Source organism: Anarhichas minor, unplaced genomic scaffold (genome assembly GCF_050575085.1).
Source record: "Anarhichas minor isolate MPS153535 unplaced genomic scaffold, ASM5057508v1 ptg000041l, whole genome shotgun sequence".
NCBI lineage: Eukaryota > Metazoa > Chordata > Actinopteri > Perciformes > Anarhichadidae > Anarhichas > Anarhichas minor.
Genome location: NW_027466487.1, coordinates 2,323,307 through 2,339,173, shown reverse-complemented (window position 1 = coordinate 2,339,173; position 15,867 = coordinate 2,323,307). Strand labels below are relative to the sequence as shown.

At 43.1% G+C, this 15,867-nt stretch overlaps 2 protein-coding genes across 2 annotated transcripts; both read right to left on the bottom strand.

The window, feature by feature from the left end:
* Positions 1–1,774: 1,774 nt before the first annotated feature.
* Positions 1,775–8,175, bottom strand: colq (collagen-like tail subunit (single strand of homotrimer) of asymmetric acetylcholinesterase). Its single transcript, XM_076109337.1, has 17 exons — positions 8,079–8,175; positions 7,344–7,453; positions 6,920–7,027; positions 6,056–6,100; positions 5,857–5,883; positions 4,941–5,012; positions 4,607–4,669; positions 4,487–4,513; positions 4,346–4,390; positions 4,190–4,225; positions 4,001–4,081; positions 3,636–3,732; positions 2,982–3,112; positions 2,492–2,611; positions 2,242–2,383; positions 2,014–2,116; positions 1,775–1,918 (listed from the first exon to the last, which is right to left on the bottom strand). Exons 1-17 carry the CDS (start codon positions 8,173–8,175, stop codon positions 1,849–1,851), a joined length of 1,374 nt encoding a protein of 457 aa, XP_075965452.1. The 3' UTR covers positions 1,775–1,848.
* Positions 8,176–9,608: 1,433 nt separating this feature from the next.
* On the bottom strand, positions 9,609–15,320 carry hacl1 (2-hydroxyacyl-CoA lyase 1). Its single transcript, XM_076109414.1, has 17 exons — positions 15,157–15,320; positions 14,792–14,896; positions 14,629–14,669; positions 14,460–14,540; positions 14,264–14,336; positions 14,111–14,188; positions 13,895–13,989; positions 13,680–13,792; positions 13,405–13,540; positions 12,970–13,075; positions 12,682–12,765; positions 12,423–12,524; positions 12,087–12,241; positions 11,507–11,665; positions 11,319–11,426; positions 11,018–11,204; positions 9,609–9,865 (listed from the first exon to the last, which is right to left on the bottom strand). The coding sequence occupies exons 1-17, from the start codon at positions 15,205–15,207 to the stop codon at positions 9,833–9,835; spliced, it is 1,707 nt and encodes a 568-aa protein (XP_075965529.1). The 5' UTR covers positions 15,208–15,320; the 3' UTR covers positions 9,609–9,832.
* Positions 15,321–15,867: the final 547 nt, after the last annotated feature.

The following is a 15,867-nucleotide window of genomic DNA, read 5'->3' as shown; positions in this document are numbered from 1 at the left end:
AGACCGACATGTTTGAAGGATTTAGATTCCTGTTTGATTTATTTTTTAAAGTATCCACAGCTACTGTATAAATCATATCTGAGCAATGAAACAAAATGAACTGACACTATCCGTCACAGCGCATACTATATTTCATAAAGCCTTACAGTACGTTACCACATGCATGTTATGTTTCAGCATTGTTGTGCATACACAGTGCAGGATATAGCACAGCAGCACAGGCCACAGACAGAACATTCACCATAGTTTACAAAAGGTATTTCAGATTTGTGCAAGGCACAGTTCATCACTATCATATAAGCTGTGTCATACATACAGTACTTAGCTACACTCTGGGCAGAGCAAGACTGATATTTCTTAAGATGCCATGGTTTACAAAACAAAAGCGGAAGTGTTTCACACCCATTAGCACTGTATCACAAGCATGCGGAGACAATATAGAGAACAGTCTTTATCTTTCTTTTTACAGAAGAATCACGTTATAACACCTGGCTCCATCTCAGTATGGCTGAGAACAGGTCTCCCTTGGCACAGCGACTCATACAGTAGCTTATGGAAAAGGTCAGCTTATATCGGCAAAGTCATTTTCACCATTAGTGCCAAACACACAGCAGACTACATCTACACTGTTAAGTATACTGTTAAGTTTCTCTGTTGTTGTATATACTGTAAGACAGAAAGACTGAATAAAGAGGTATTAGAGTAAATACAGTAATGATGACCTAACAGACTGGAATTGAAATTCCTCCCCCTTTAGCAGGTGCAGACTATCCCAGCCTTCCCTGTGCAGTGAGAAAATTAAGAACATAACAGTTTCAAGCCTTCATATACAGTATATTTCATTTCTCACAGAATCACAGGGAGGAAACTCAAGTTATCTGTGTGCTTCAGCGTACAGTCACTGCCGTATCATTTACAAAGAGAGTGGTGTGGGGGGTGCCTGTGAAAGGTGCTGTGTGGAGCTACATTACCTGTTGGTTCCTGAGAAGTTTTTTTGGATTTATGAAACCTTGTCCAGACTGAATGACCCTGTCAAGCACAGTACCACCACAAGCTGATCAGGCCAAGTCGGTCTCCTGGTGTAACAGTCTCACTGAAATATTACAAGTGCATAGTCCATGCACCTCTATCTCCATTCTACACACACATTGAGCTTTTACTACTACTTGCTAACTGAAATTCTTGTTGTGATATTGAGACGACACATTACGAGCCTTGTCGTGGCAATAATAAGTAAGGTGAGGGGTTACATGCTTGGATAGTGACAGCTGTGGTCATAGTCTCAGTAATCCCAGCCTCATGCAAATGCTGCCATTGATGCTGCATTAGAATACCTGAGGCCATGGCTCTGGATGTCCTACTGCCTCTCTTTCTCAACAGTATCTGGGTCAAGATTAATACGCCTCTCTGGCCCGGCTACTGCTCCTCTGCAACATCTCCCACTGGCACTTAATTAAGTCTCTGCATGGCTGTCACACAACTGTTGCATCCAGAGGCTGATTCATGGTGAGGAGGCCAGTCTTAAGTCCTGCTTGTTAAGACTGAGTGCAGTTGTCCTGTGCATTTCCTATGTGTGGGTGAAAGTTGTCACCTCCACTGACCGACTACAACTCCGGGGAGCTACTTGGCACTCCAGCAGCAATACAGAGGAGTTATATATAGTATATAGTATATAGTATATATATATATATATATATATATGTTTTGTTTTTTTCTTTCATCATAGAATCATTGGCTGCCTCTACCTTCAGAGTCTCTTGCTTGGAGCATTATTGTTCTTTTTTTTTTTTGCATAAAAATCTTCCAAATATCACACAGAGGATCCCGCTGCACTGTCCAGCTTCCGCCTCAAGTGAAGTACTTGCAGTTTGTGGAGTCAATAACACAGTATGGTGTGCACTTGAGGTGACCATATGACCTGCAAAGAACATGAGAAACAAGGTTCCGGTCAGTTTAACATATCAACAAAAGACTTCTCATTGTTGTCTAGATATAGTTGTATACTGTGCTTACCCTGGGAGATATGAATTACATGTCTGGTATCCAAAGTCCTTTCCATCACACTCCTCAGCCCCCTCATAGCGGTAACCGTCTCCACAGTAGGCGTGTTTACACTCTGTGGTAAGGGGAGACAGCAGAGAGGTGGGGGGGGGGGGGGGGGGGGGGGGTGATGTTATATGTGCACAGCAGAGCACAACCAAGGAGCTCTTTTAGACCACCTAACGTGGACGCTTGACTTACTGACGCAGCCGTCAGTGACGACTCTGTTTCTGTCGTCACACTCCTCCCCAGTGGAAATCTGCACAATCCCGTCACCGCAGTAACCCTCATCGTCAGGTGCGTTTTCCATGGACTGGAACGGAGTCAACTGGAATGGAAAAGTCTTTTGCAAAGTTTAAAAAAGTTGAACAAAATGGAAAAAAAAGTGCTTGAAAAGTCGCCGTGTGTAAAACCAGATGAAATAATCAGATTTCGCTGCATGCACTGATACCTGGATTGGCAGCCAGCCATCAATATCTTTGAAATAGAGCGATCTCTGGTCTTTGCGGAATGCAAGAGCATTATCTGTGTGAAGGCTCTCCAGTTCTTCCTCATTGCTGACAACGAATATCTGAATGAAAGGCAAGGTGAAGAAATGTACTGTCATGTTTTCAATACTTAGTGTATTTCGAATTATATGGTTGGGTGCAATTTTGAGATATTGAGCATTCAAATTTTGTATCTCAGCTTGTCTCAATATCACTATCTCCAATAGGCATACTTTTCTCTTTCTAAACTCTTTGTCTTTGAATAATCAACTCAAAAGTTATTGAAACCCAAGTAAAAATAACATTGACTTAGATGTTACATACATACAGTATAGCCTATACGTTTTAACTGTGATTCAAGTTTGAGTTTTGTCAGCGATGTGTCAAATGATTCGGTACATCAAAAAAATACTGTACATAACTTTTTGCATCCGACAAGACTTAATTCCTCACCGCTGATACTTTGGGATAGTTTCCTCTGGAAGGGTAATCATCAAATGGAGAATTACTGAGAGAGCCACAGCTACACTTTCCAGCAGGCCCTGGTGGACCACGCCCACCCTTTGTTCCAACCATGAATAGTCCTAAACATATGAAGAGAGGAGAAAAAATATACTAAACTAACTAAAGTGAAGGGGATGATATAAATACCATATGTCATGAAATGTAGTATCTTTGATTCCTTTATCAAGAAGCAAAACCAATCAACCTAATTCACTAATAGACCTGATCAAACAAGCAAATGTCACATTAATCATCTGGTGACATATTATTTGGAAAACTGCAAGGAGGCTCGCCATCTGTGGCTCCATTTTAGCCACATGATGTCATGAAGACAGCATCTTGTTTCACCTCAGGAGATAAGGTTTCTCTGCTGCTATGTAAGACTACCAGTGTTACCTCTTACACTGGTCTAAAGTCTGCTTCATTTGTCAGCTACTCCTCCCACTGGGAGCACAGCTTTTCACTCACTCTCAGAGAAAGTGCAGAGCCAAATACCAAAAGTGGACGTATGTAAATGTATGCCTTGATTGAACAAAAAGTCAGCTTTTAAATCAATGCAGTCAAGAGTTTTTAAATCTGTTGGAAAATGGAAAAGGTTCTCACCTGTGGCAGGTGAACCAGGAGGACCAGGGTGGCCTGGAGTTCCCTGTGGGCCTGCAGGTCCCATAGGACCAACACTGCCTGTGTCTCCTTTACCTCCCTGAAACACAATCAAAACAATGCACAAGGCGGTCGGTTTCTTTAGAAAAAGGTTTAAAAATCAAAAGGTTGAAACTAATACTAATATACTAATATTAATCCTGAATGTGCAATAGGACATTTTGAGCATAGAAAAGTATTTTTTGCATGGCCATCAATTACATTTTGAAGAGAAATGATTAACACACAAGTAACAAAAATCTTCTGTTCTCAATACATGCGTGAGTATATAACTCCATATATCGCTGACATGTCCACCAACTCCTCACCTGCTTGCCTCTCTTCCCTGGTCGGCCAGTGGGTCCTCTGTTTCCTGAGATCCCAGGTTCTCCCTTTGGACCCATTTCCCCCTGCACACCAAATCACATCAACTCAATATACATTTTGGTCGTATTTGGAAAGTTGTAATTCTGCGGAGCAAATTCAAAACTCCTTCTTTGTTTCAATGTGTTTCTCACTTTCTGTCCAAGCATTCCTGGGAAACCCATCGCACCCTGCGGATAAAGAACAGTAAAGCATAATATAACTTTGATCATGTACAGCATATACTGTATGCACCATAGTGCTGCTTCATTCATTCCAAATGACCCCTGCGACTGATTAAATCTTCCTACCTTTTCGCCTTTCACTCCACTTTCACCGCGATCTCCTCGAGAACCCTGATGGAGCAGATGATGTTAATGATTAGATGTTAAGATTAATCAATATATCTAATTGCATTTTCTACTGAATGATAATAACAAACGGTTTCATACCTTTTCACCTTTATACCCGGGTAAACCCTAGAATTAAAGACACAAAATATCCAGGATGAAAAAGAATCCGTGTGAAGGTGAGACCATGCCAGATCAGTGTAGTGCATATGTATCTCATACCCGTGGCCCAATAGGTCCTCTGGCTCCAGGCAAACCCATCAGCCCCGGGTCACCTTTCTCACCCTGATGCACGGAAAAACATTAGATATAAGACAAATGTGGATTTGCTTTATTTATTTTGACACAATATTACCCACAGCCCAAAGAAGAAATACTGTGCAGGCTTTGAATCCCAGATTCTTTTGTACAATTTCAATTAAGCATTCATATCGAAAAAGTTGTTACATAACAGAGTATTTCTAACACTCATCTACCCGACCTTGTATTGGCACTTACTGGTCTCATCTCAGAACATATTTTGTATCATCTACATTATGAGGTCTGACTTACTCACTTTGGGCCCACTTGGTCCAGGCCATCCAGCTGGTCCCTGTTTGCCAGGAAGTCCAGGAGGACCTGTTCGACCCTAACAGCAGACATCAATTTTAACACATGATCTCAGACGTAGAAATATCTAATAAAACAATTGCTGCCACAGCTGAGGAAGCGGTAATCTGATTACGAAACCAGGGCCTCTTATGCCTGTTAGCTTTGCAGGTAAAAACAAAAACAAAAAAAGAAAAGAAAGAAAAACAATTCAAGTGCAGGATTTGCTGCATAAGCTGACAGCCTGCTTGCTACAGTATTTATCAGACACTGCTGCACATGTAGAGGGAGAATGACTTTAACGAGCCCTGTCACTTTGCTCTCTTTAATTAAATGATGGGCTGTATATAGAACAGGAGCCCGTGCTTGTGGGAAATAAAATGATTTATGACCTGGCTGGAGCACTAAGCTAAATTGCACCGCAGTGCTGCAAAGCTGCTCAGTCAGGCCACCAGCCAGTGAGGCTCTCCCACTGGGCCGCTTTTGCTGCTCGACCACAGCGACCGATCATTTAAGGAGGTCACTTCTCTTCCGCCTGCCTTGGTCAAATGCTGTGTCCCGAGCTTGCAATAAAGCTGCGTGGGCTTGTTCCTTCTGTTCTAATAGAAAGGGAGGGCCATCTGACAGGGAGGCATGGTGCTGAATGTCTGCGAGGGGTCAATATTGAGGAATAAGCTTCCTGTCAGCGAGGAGACCATCCCTCTGCCATCGAAACAGCAGCAGATCTGCCTGCCTTGCGTCCAGCCAGTGTATCTGTGCTGTCTCCTGTCAAGGTTGTACTCTGCACTCTGAGTTACAGCTGGAGAGAAGGCGGAGGCACGGTATCTCACATTTGAGTAAATCCACTTAGCGGAGAATATGGAGTGATTAATGGAGACTCTCACCTTTTGCCCAGGTCTTCCGATTTCTCCCTGACAACAGGATGCGGAGGAGGGGACAAGGACAGTGGCTATTCAATACACTTCCATCAAGCATCTTTCAGTCAGTTAAACGTGAGCGTACAAAATAATTAGCAGCTTGTAAAATGTATTATAAGATACATAAATGAGATGAGACAAGAACATGGGGAAATAAACTGCTTACCTTTTCTCCCTTGGGCCCTTCTATCCCAGGTAATCCAGGTGGACCCTGACAAACAGGAAAATACAATCAAATGATGCCACATGCTCATAAATCTCAGAGATATCTATCTAAATTTGTTTTGTTGTCCACAACTTCCCACCACAAAGTCATGTCTGTTTCTAGAAGCCCGCAGCTGCAGTTTCAATTAGCTAAAGGCTGAGTGGCCACTATTGATTTAAAAAGTGCCTTGTGGGTCTCTTCTGATCAACTGAGACGCTGCAGCAGTCCAGCTGGTGCTGCAACAGCCGGAGACGGGCAAAGCTTTAACAATCATTTGGTAAATCAGTAAATGGTCAAATTCAACTTATGAAATGCTGGCCTAACAAAGGTTGGACGTAAAGCACCTATTGGACCAAAATGTATTGACATCTTTCATCCACAGAGTAAACACATGGACACATGCTTGTGTTGGTAATCCCTGGAATTTACGCAACCCCAGTACGCCTTTTCGGGCAGACATCACTTGGGACACTTTCTGAGAATGATGTGTGGGGCACTGGCAGCCAGTGGAAAAAGGCTATTTGTGTCTGAGCTAAATGTAGAGCGTTAATGTGCTGCTGTGTTGCATGGGCCAGAGAAATCCCCATCTCCTGCTTTGCAGGAACTCTCAAGTTTAAGAGGAGATGGGGGTAATGTGTTCTTGGAGGACTAATTCTTAACACCTTGGATCACTAGAGACAGTCAGTGCTCACAGTGAATCCTACGTACTGTAAGTCAACCTGTGGGAGGTGTGTTAGAATGGTGTAAAAGATGCTAATGCCAGATCTACAGTACACTATTCATGCTGTGATAACCATGATGTTTGGGAAGAGTTTAGGATCCTACCTGAGGACCAGATGGACCAGCGGGCCCGCGGGGGCCTCGGACGCAGGCAGAACCTTTGTCCTCATTGCCCGGCTCTGACTCACCACTGTTATTTGAAATGTCTTCATTCTGGAAAATGAAAACAAAATTCTGTATTTCTTTTACAGCTTTGACTGTTTCGATAGAAGCGAGTCAACAGAATCACATCTTTCCAATATTTGATGTTGATAAAGAATCCATCTCATTCTTGACATAACAATTCACAACCCTCAGCAAGAGATTTGTTCAGCCATTTCTTCCTGCAAACAGGTTCCAGCATCTGAGTGTTTTAACGGTTTATCATTCGGGGGTCAAAGACAGTAAGTGTGGGGCGGTTTGGATATCACCCAAGGACACATCAACAGTCAGATATTCCACAATAGAGAGTCACGTGACTTCTACTCACATGAGCATGGCGGCGCCAAAGTGAAGGGGGTGGAGGAAACAGTGGGGGTGGAGGCGGACTCAGTAAACAGCATGGGCTGAATCTCTTCTGCTGCTCCGGGGATCGGAGAGCTGTGCAAGGTGTGCATGCAGTCAGTCACACAGGCGATGATGCCAGGTGTCAAAATTAGAAGAGGACAGTCGGAAGTCATGTTTATGTTGTCTTAACCTCTGCAACAACTGAATGTGGAGCCTCTTAATCAAAATGAGAAAAGTAATACTTAACTTATGACACATTGACAAGCGCGGTTAACTGGGGTACATATAATGTGACATGTTGCCAACAAATATCCCACACACCCAGTAGAAAATGGACAAGTCAAAGAGGTTAGAACATGCAGGAGCAACATAAGGGACAGGTAAACAGGTGCAAACTATCAAATCATGACACCCGTCCGGCAGAGTTGAAGCTGAACACAGATACGAAGTGCCTGTGCCTCTCACTAAAGGACTGGAGCTGGTTTTGCTATTTATAGAGGCATTTTCAGTTTACCTCATGGGCGAATGAAAACAAAAACAAGTGTATTTTACATAGATAATGAGCCTAAAATGGATCCAAAACCTAGGCATTTAGTATCCATGCTTTTACAACCCAACTCTCTCAACACCTGTGCATGCATAGTACTGTATGTACAGTACAGTACACACACACGCACGCACACACACACACCGAGAGAGACTCAGACACTATTCTTACCCACTGGGAAGGAAACAAAGCTGTCCAGAAAAGAGGATTGAGCCAGGCCATAACAAAACCACAGTGGCAGATACAGTCCAAGTGTTAGAAGAGTCATGCTTCTGCAGATAGTTGCCTGACTTTATCTCTGAGCCTCAGCAGCCCTCACACACTGCCTCTCTCTCCTCACTGTCCTCTCCCTGTGCTCCCCTCCCTCTCTGCTCGCTCTGCTCCGTCTCCTTTACGCCCTCACAAGAGGGTACGCTGACCAGTGCCCATTAAATCTTTGCTCTGCCTCAGTGTGCGCTAAAATTACAGGAGACAGCCCGCCAGCTGCTTCGAGTGCCAATATTAGATCTCTACTACTGCAGGGGGTGTCTTTTGTTGTTTCCACTCCTCTAACAGGGACACTTATCACGACTAACGGCTTTTCTGCAACAGATTCTGCATGAAGGTGTCCTTTGTGCTTCCTGAGACAACTTTCATATCTGTTAACATGTATTTTTTAGTCCATCTTATTGTATGCAGTACACCGTGTATCCCCCTGTGCATTATGATGTCCATTTAGTCTAGAATAAATTGGTTTTATTAAGCAGTCTGTGCCACAAAGTTAAGTGCCTGCATTTACATCGAGGCTCTTTGGGGGATACGAGACCTGTAAAACTACAAATCCTAGCAACGCTAATTAACACTTCAACTGTAGTGATATGAAAATGATATATTCCACATACAGTATACTACTCTTGCACAAGTGGAAAAAAATGTATCATTTAAGTCTGCAGGAGATTGTGAAAAAGAATGCAACTTTATATAAACTAATACACAATCAAATACAAATGTTCACACTGTGCGCTCATTCAAAAAAATATGTAGATATTGCAGAAGAGTGTCACCCTCTGTCCAAGATGTTCTGAGATGTGAAATAAGAGGGTGTACATTTATGCATGTACATTATGCAAATTTGACAAATCTGGACCAATAAGTGTTTTTCAGCACTGAGTCGACCATAAAATGCCATTTTCACCAGCATACAAATAGTTTAATGAGCCTGCAAAGGACTGGGGAGGGGGGGGGGGGGGGGGGGAAGGGTAATTTTAGGCATCTACATTTCTGTCAGGTGGCTCCACCCACTCCCATATGACAGTATTGGGAGCAGGTGTGGGAAGCCACACACCTGGAGCTGATCTCCTCATCATGAGAGAATCGGGGAGTTCATTTTGTGACGCACATGCTGAGAGTGAGGAGCTTGCAGTGTCTTCCTCCCAAAGTCTCCTGGGCAATTCTTTTGAACTATTATGATGTCTAGAGGCCTGGCTAAAGTCGTTTTTGGTTTTCTACTTAAAGTGATAAGGCTCTTCAGGGAGCTAGATTTCCTGTTTTGTTGTAAGACTTTGAGTTAGGGTAAATAAAACCTTTAGTTAAGCTGACCGTCTTTCATTGCTGCGCTACCACTGTCCTCCACCCAATCCTGTTACAGAGTTAAATACTGTATGTTAATCACATTAGGAAACAAACACAGATTTTACATGAACAAATAAAGACAACGTTAAGTGTATGTGTAAATTTGTTTTTATTGTAATATTAATTATTTTGTTCATTTTAATACTACTGTGTAGTAAGAATTCATTAAAAAAAAAAAAAAAGTACTTGTTATTTCATGGAAACAATCACATAATATTTATATATATTTTCCCAGTTTGAGTTTACTGAGGAAAACAGTCACTGCTGGTCTGATAATGTTCTGGACAGAGCAGGAGGCAGATCCTTCTTTCAGTCTATAAGTTGGAGAGTGTGAGCCATGGGAACTCCTGCAGACAAGACAGCATTATATTAGACCTCCTACGACGATAGAGCTGATATATGTAGCGGTCAATGTTGAGTCCATTTAGTCTCCACATTCCAAAACTGACTTTTACCAGACAACATAAACAGTTCTTCCTCCACTGCCTAAAACTCAACTTCAAATCTGAATATGGATAACAGGAGGCAAACAATGAGGGCAGCACATCTCACAAGGTGATAATTCTTTCTCCTGGTCACAGAGAGCTCGGCACCATGGATACAGCCCTCAATACAGCCTTCAAACATGTCTGCGAAGGGTTGCATGGATACATTCAACATAAACACAGAGGGCCACACTTTCTAATTATGGGGACTCTGAAATAGAAAGGTCAGGTTAGTGTGAGGTGGAGGGATTGTGAGAGGAATACAACAGTTCTGCGGTGCACCTGGAGTGTGCGGATTACTGTTCAGTAAGGCATGTCGGTCACGCAGCCCTATAAGGATGAGACGAGAGCCAAGTAAACACCTAGCTGTTTCTTGCTCTGCACTACTCATGAACCGAGTTGCTGCTGCTTTTAAAATCACGCCTGGCTTTGCTGCTGTGACTCTCAATGTCATTGGACATCTCCTTTCTGTTCTACTTTTCAATTCAACTCGATAAAATGTGGTACCAGACGAGACTTTTGATCTCAGTCGTTATGACCAATGCCAAGTTCATGACCCATTTATCCTGACTCTCTGGTAGTCTGCAAAAATTCTGCATATATAGGTCACGGATTCGGGCAGCTTATAGGTCCTGGACCAGAAGGTTGGCCAATCTGGGACTGCACAGAATTCTGGACATGTGGATTTAGCTACGGAAATATATTATGAAGCTAAAGGTATTCCGTTGTAATGACAGACGGGAAACCCTCAACATTTATCCGGTGGAGGTGCCATGTCTCCACGTGAATAAGGACCCCCTTGGATGGGGCATTGACCATGTTGGAGAAAAGCAGACACAACAGCGTTTTTTAAGAAGCAGGAAAGTGACAATGCAGCATAAATGACATGCTCAACCACCAGGGGGCGTGGCATTCCCACAGCTGGGGATTTCCAACTACAGTGGATTTTTTTCCATTTTGACCTGTACTTCTCAGGATGACGGAGAAGATACATTCCTGACAGGTGACAGTTACCTGCTGTTTTCTGTCGGAGGACGGGTCAATGAGCACATTTAGGAGACTTGGTCTCTCCCAGTCACTCAGGCTGAGCTGTAAAGCACTGCGCAGCTCCTCCACCGTCCTCACCAGGAACCCCCGACCTCCAAACGCCGTCATGACCTCATCATAGCGTGCCTCGGGTAGGAGGGTCACAGGAGGGGCACTGACATGCAACATAGTGACTTAGGATACATTTCATTGCATCAAAGCTGATTACATGTAGCAAACCATTATGGTGAATGTGTTGTGATCATTTGCCAAATAATGTGTAACTCACATAGAGGTCAGATCTCCCATTTTTGCCATTTCTTTCCACGTCTCAGGATCCACTCCGCTGTAAATGCCATTATTATTGACCACAATGATGACCACAGGTAGATTATACCTGTTAGAAAAACAGAGTAAATGTGCAATTAAGTAGCAGTCGGGGATTAAAGTGTATAGAGAGGGAAGCAACCAACCCACCTGCACATGGTTTCAACTTCCATGCCAGAAAATCCAAAGGCACTGTCTCCTTCCACACAGACTATCCTTTGGTTTGAATGCTCGCTCCTCTCCACAGCGGCTGCTGCTATAGCAAAGCCGAGGCCGACTCCCATTGTTCCAAATGTACCAGCATCCAACCTGCACACCGTCAGGATTAGCGAACAACAATCTATTCAAACTTAACCAGACTCGAAAGCTCACTTCAGGCAAACACAGTTAAACAATTTGTCCCTGAAGGTTTGTTCGTCTCCTTCAGACATGGAGGAGACATGAGGTCAGGGTGGGAGTGCTGGCTCAAAGTGGAACGCAAGAATATTTAAAGCACCTGCTTAAGCATAGTTGTTGGGAAGGGCTCTGACAAAATACCCCAAAACGACAGGGTCTTTGAAATGCCTACAATGATACCGTACCTGTCTGGCGTAGCCAAATTCAGGAAAGCATTTGGGGACAGGCATGAACACACAAAGTAAGTTCAATAATTCAATACATAAACATTGATCTGGAGTGAACACAATTGAGAAGTGTGTCTTTAAGAGCTGCTTCGATAAGACTGCCTTGCCTGTGTCGAGGTAGGTAGTTGTTCAACATAGTGCGTCCTATGTCCATAGTGTTTGCACCCTCGCTGACGATGATACAGTCATGTGGCAACAGCTGGGAAACGTGATGAAACACTGTGTAGTAGTTCATGGGCACTGTCGACTGAAGAGCGAGCGTCTGTCGAAAGACAAAAGGGCCAAAATGCAGAAATAATAATACAATACAGAACATCTATATGGACCGAATACATAGCTATATTAAATATAGCTGTCATCGGCATGTGGCATTCCGATAAACAGTTTGAGTAACCACCCAATTTAACATATTTCAGGCTTTTCAAAAGTGAGTCTAAACCCACCTTTGATATTTTTGCATTGGCAACAATTTTGTCCTTCAGTGTGCTCCACCACTCTGAATCAGAGGCATATTTCCAGCCGTCTTTACGGACGACCTCCACCAGCTGTGGAACAAACAAAGAATCAAAGACATAATTACTTTCCACAAACACCCATGTGAGCGGTTCTTTTATTGCTGTAATGCACATCGGGCAGAAGCACACAGACCACAAAAAGAGAGATTAATCAAAAATGTGAGAGTTTGTGTGCCGACTAAGTTACCTGAATGACAACAGCGTTGATGTCTCCCAGGAGAGCAACAGCAGGGCTCACATTGTTCCCCATCTCCTCAGCACAAAGGTCCACCTGTATTCAGAGCACAATTGTATTGTGTTATTACGGCACAACATTTGCAGGGACAGTGAAACACAATGCAGGAGATATGGCAAAAAAACACATAAATAAACTGCATGTATTTACACCAATGCTGAAATGAATAGGTAAATGGTAACGCTATTTTTCAGAGTGTCACAGGCAACACAGATTTCCAGGGCTAGGCCCTTTACATGCCTGGATGATCTTGACATTGGGGTTGAATCTAGGTGGCAGACCAAAATGTAGCATCCAATTCAGCCTGGCTCCAAGCAGAAGCACAACGTCAGCCTGGAGAAGAGCTCTAAAAGAAACAACGGAGGAGAAGGCGGGGCAACATTGAGTTCAGACAAAAACTTCTGAATACAAACATTTAGTGCATCTTTAGAATTAGCAGTATTAGATATACCACCCTACATCTAAATTAAATATTATAATAATTGCGACATGTTTACATTTAAGAAGTAACAGGTTCAGTATGTTTCCGTCATATATTGAATGATAATATTGGCTAAAATCTTTTATTTTATTTTATTTTATTATTTATTTTTTTTTTTTTATTTTATTTTTCTTTTTTTTTTTAAATCACACTTTTTGATTCCTGAACATTTTTATAACGAAAGGGAGGCTGACCTCGAGCGGGCAGCAGCCACACAGTTGGGGTGATCATCAGGTAGGACCCCTTTCCCCATGGGGGTGGGCAGAAATGGCAGACCAATCATCTCCACAAACTCCCTCAGGGCCGTTTCTGCTCGGCCATAGGCTGCTCCTGATGGGCACAACAATACTCATATTATCATGACTTATCTATTCCAACTACTCCGGTTCACCAGTGACGGAGGAAATGTAGCGTTTCAGGCTTATTCGGTGTAATAGAGAGAGAGTGCTGATGTGTCTTTCGATCTTACCTTTGCCAATGATGACTAAGGGTCTTTTAGCTGCTTTCAAGACAGATATGGCTTCAGCGATTGCTCCGTGGTGAGCCAAACTCACAGGTGGAGTTGGACAGCAGGACACAACTCTGCAGGAAAAAAAAAAACACACTTCTTTGAATGCCAATACACCTGGAATTACAGAAGTCATACTATGCAGAAAAAAAACAATTTTAAAAATGCTAGCACACCTGACTTTGCTCCTGTCCACTTTAGCATTGACCATGTCCCCTGCAATATCCACATAACACGCACCTGGACGCCCATACATGCTGGTGCGAACTGCCTACGAGCAGACAAACACAATAAAACGTAATATCATCCAACCATGCAAAATATCTTACTTAGTCTGCTGTGATAAAGGAAACAAGACAATCAAGGATCAGACAATGCAGCTGGTGTATTACCTTCTCTATCACTGAAGGGATGACATCCAGGCTGCTGGGTCTGGCAGAAAACTTGCTATACAGGCGACATGCTTCCACCTAGCAACAAATGAAATACAGTGTCAATTTAATGAGGCATCAGAAGACATAAATCAGCATGAAGGCGTGCATTACCTGAGGAAACTCCTGAAAGGCTCCTGCTGTTTCCTGGTTTTGATCTGAGGAGCCTCCAATAACAACCACTGGCCTGAGCAAAGTGCGAAGGCAACATACACTTTAAAAGTCAATGTGACCATGGCCAACAGGAGCCATTTAAAAGCTGTTTACACTGTCAGCTGCATGAAAGCAGCATCATGTTATTGAGTTATACCAGCAGTTCATGTTAGCGTTGGCCATTCCGCCCAGAGCATGAATGAGTCCAGGTCCAGACACCACCAGGCAGGAACCTGGTCTGGATACAAACAACCACAAGAGAGAGAGCAACATGTAAGATGCAACCGGCTGCTCACATTATTATGTTCAATTACTAAATGCCTTACCTCCCAGTGAGGTATCCAATGGCAGATGCTGCATAGCACGCCTGTTGTGCGACATCATGTATTGCATGTTAAATTAAAATATAATGGTGGTTGTTAAGGATTATGCGTGAAATGCAGGTAAACAACAGTGTAGTGGAATAGCAATAAGAAGTGTTTTTTTTACCGCTTGTTCGTTGCGCATTCCCACATATTTGATCCCTGCAGCCTGAGCTGCCATGGCCACTTCTATGACAGGAACGCCGACTATCCCGAACATGTACTCCACTTTCTGCAGGGAAAGAAAACGCTCTTCAACAAACAGACACTGAAGTACACGAGTTTTAAAAGGAGACGCGATCGCACGCAGCCATTAAACCAGCCTTTTCTGCATTCAAAGTTTAAAACTACTTTCGGCTGCGCAGCACGTGAACTTTGACACATTTTTTTTATACGATAGGCCCACATGCGTGGTTACTTTATTACAGTTTAGTGCAGTCACCGCTGGCAGGTTCGAATCAGAAGTTATAAACTTAACAATCTGATTCTTACCTGAGCCTTTAGCGACTCGGCGATCAGCTGAGCTCCTGTCACTTCGTCCATGGCTGTTAGTTACGAGTTGCTTCACTGCTGTGTGCCTGCAGGTGTAAGGCCAAACTGTCATAAAGCATTGAGAGACTACCAGCAGGACCATTGTCCTTTTCTTCTTCTTCTTCTTGTTTGAGGTTTATTGGCGGTTGGCAAACAATGAATTCGTGCATTACCGCCACCAACTGGTGTGGATCAGGATGTCTAATAGGCTACTTATATAAAAATTTAAATTCAAAAGGAAAAGAAAAGGGACAAATCCCAATGTCCCCCCCTTACGGACTCACGGACTTTGAGGCGCGCTCCCGCGAAGTCCGTGAGGGTTTAGGGATGTCCCACTGTCAAATCGTCAAGTGTTTGAGGGGTCTCTGGCAGACATCTTGAGCCCTTTATGAACCCTTTCCGTAAGTCACCATGCTGACTTAGCCTAAGGGAATTACCCACAAATCATTGCAATGTGACGTTAAACACGGGGTAACCAGTGGACGCATGGAGACGTAAAAAAAAAGGTAAACAAAGAGGACGGCTCACGTGTGTTCAGCCTGGAATATTACATTTACTCAGAAACATTAAGGGTTAAAGATGGAACAAAAAATAAACTTGAAATCAGAGAATATTAATTTTTTTATTCATCAAATATTTGATTTTGTCATTGAAGCTGTTTTCACAAAAATG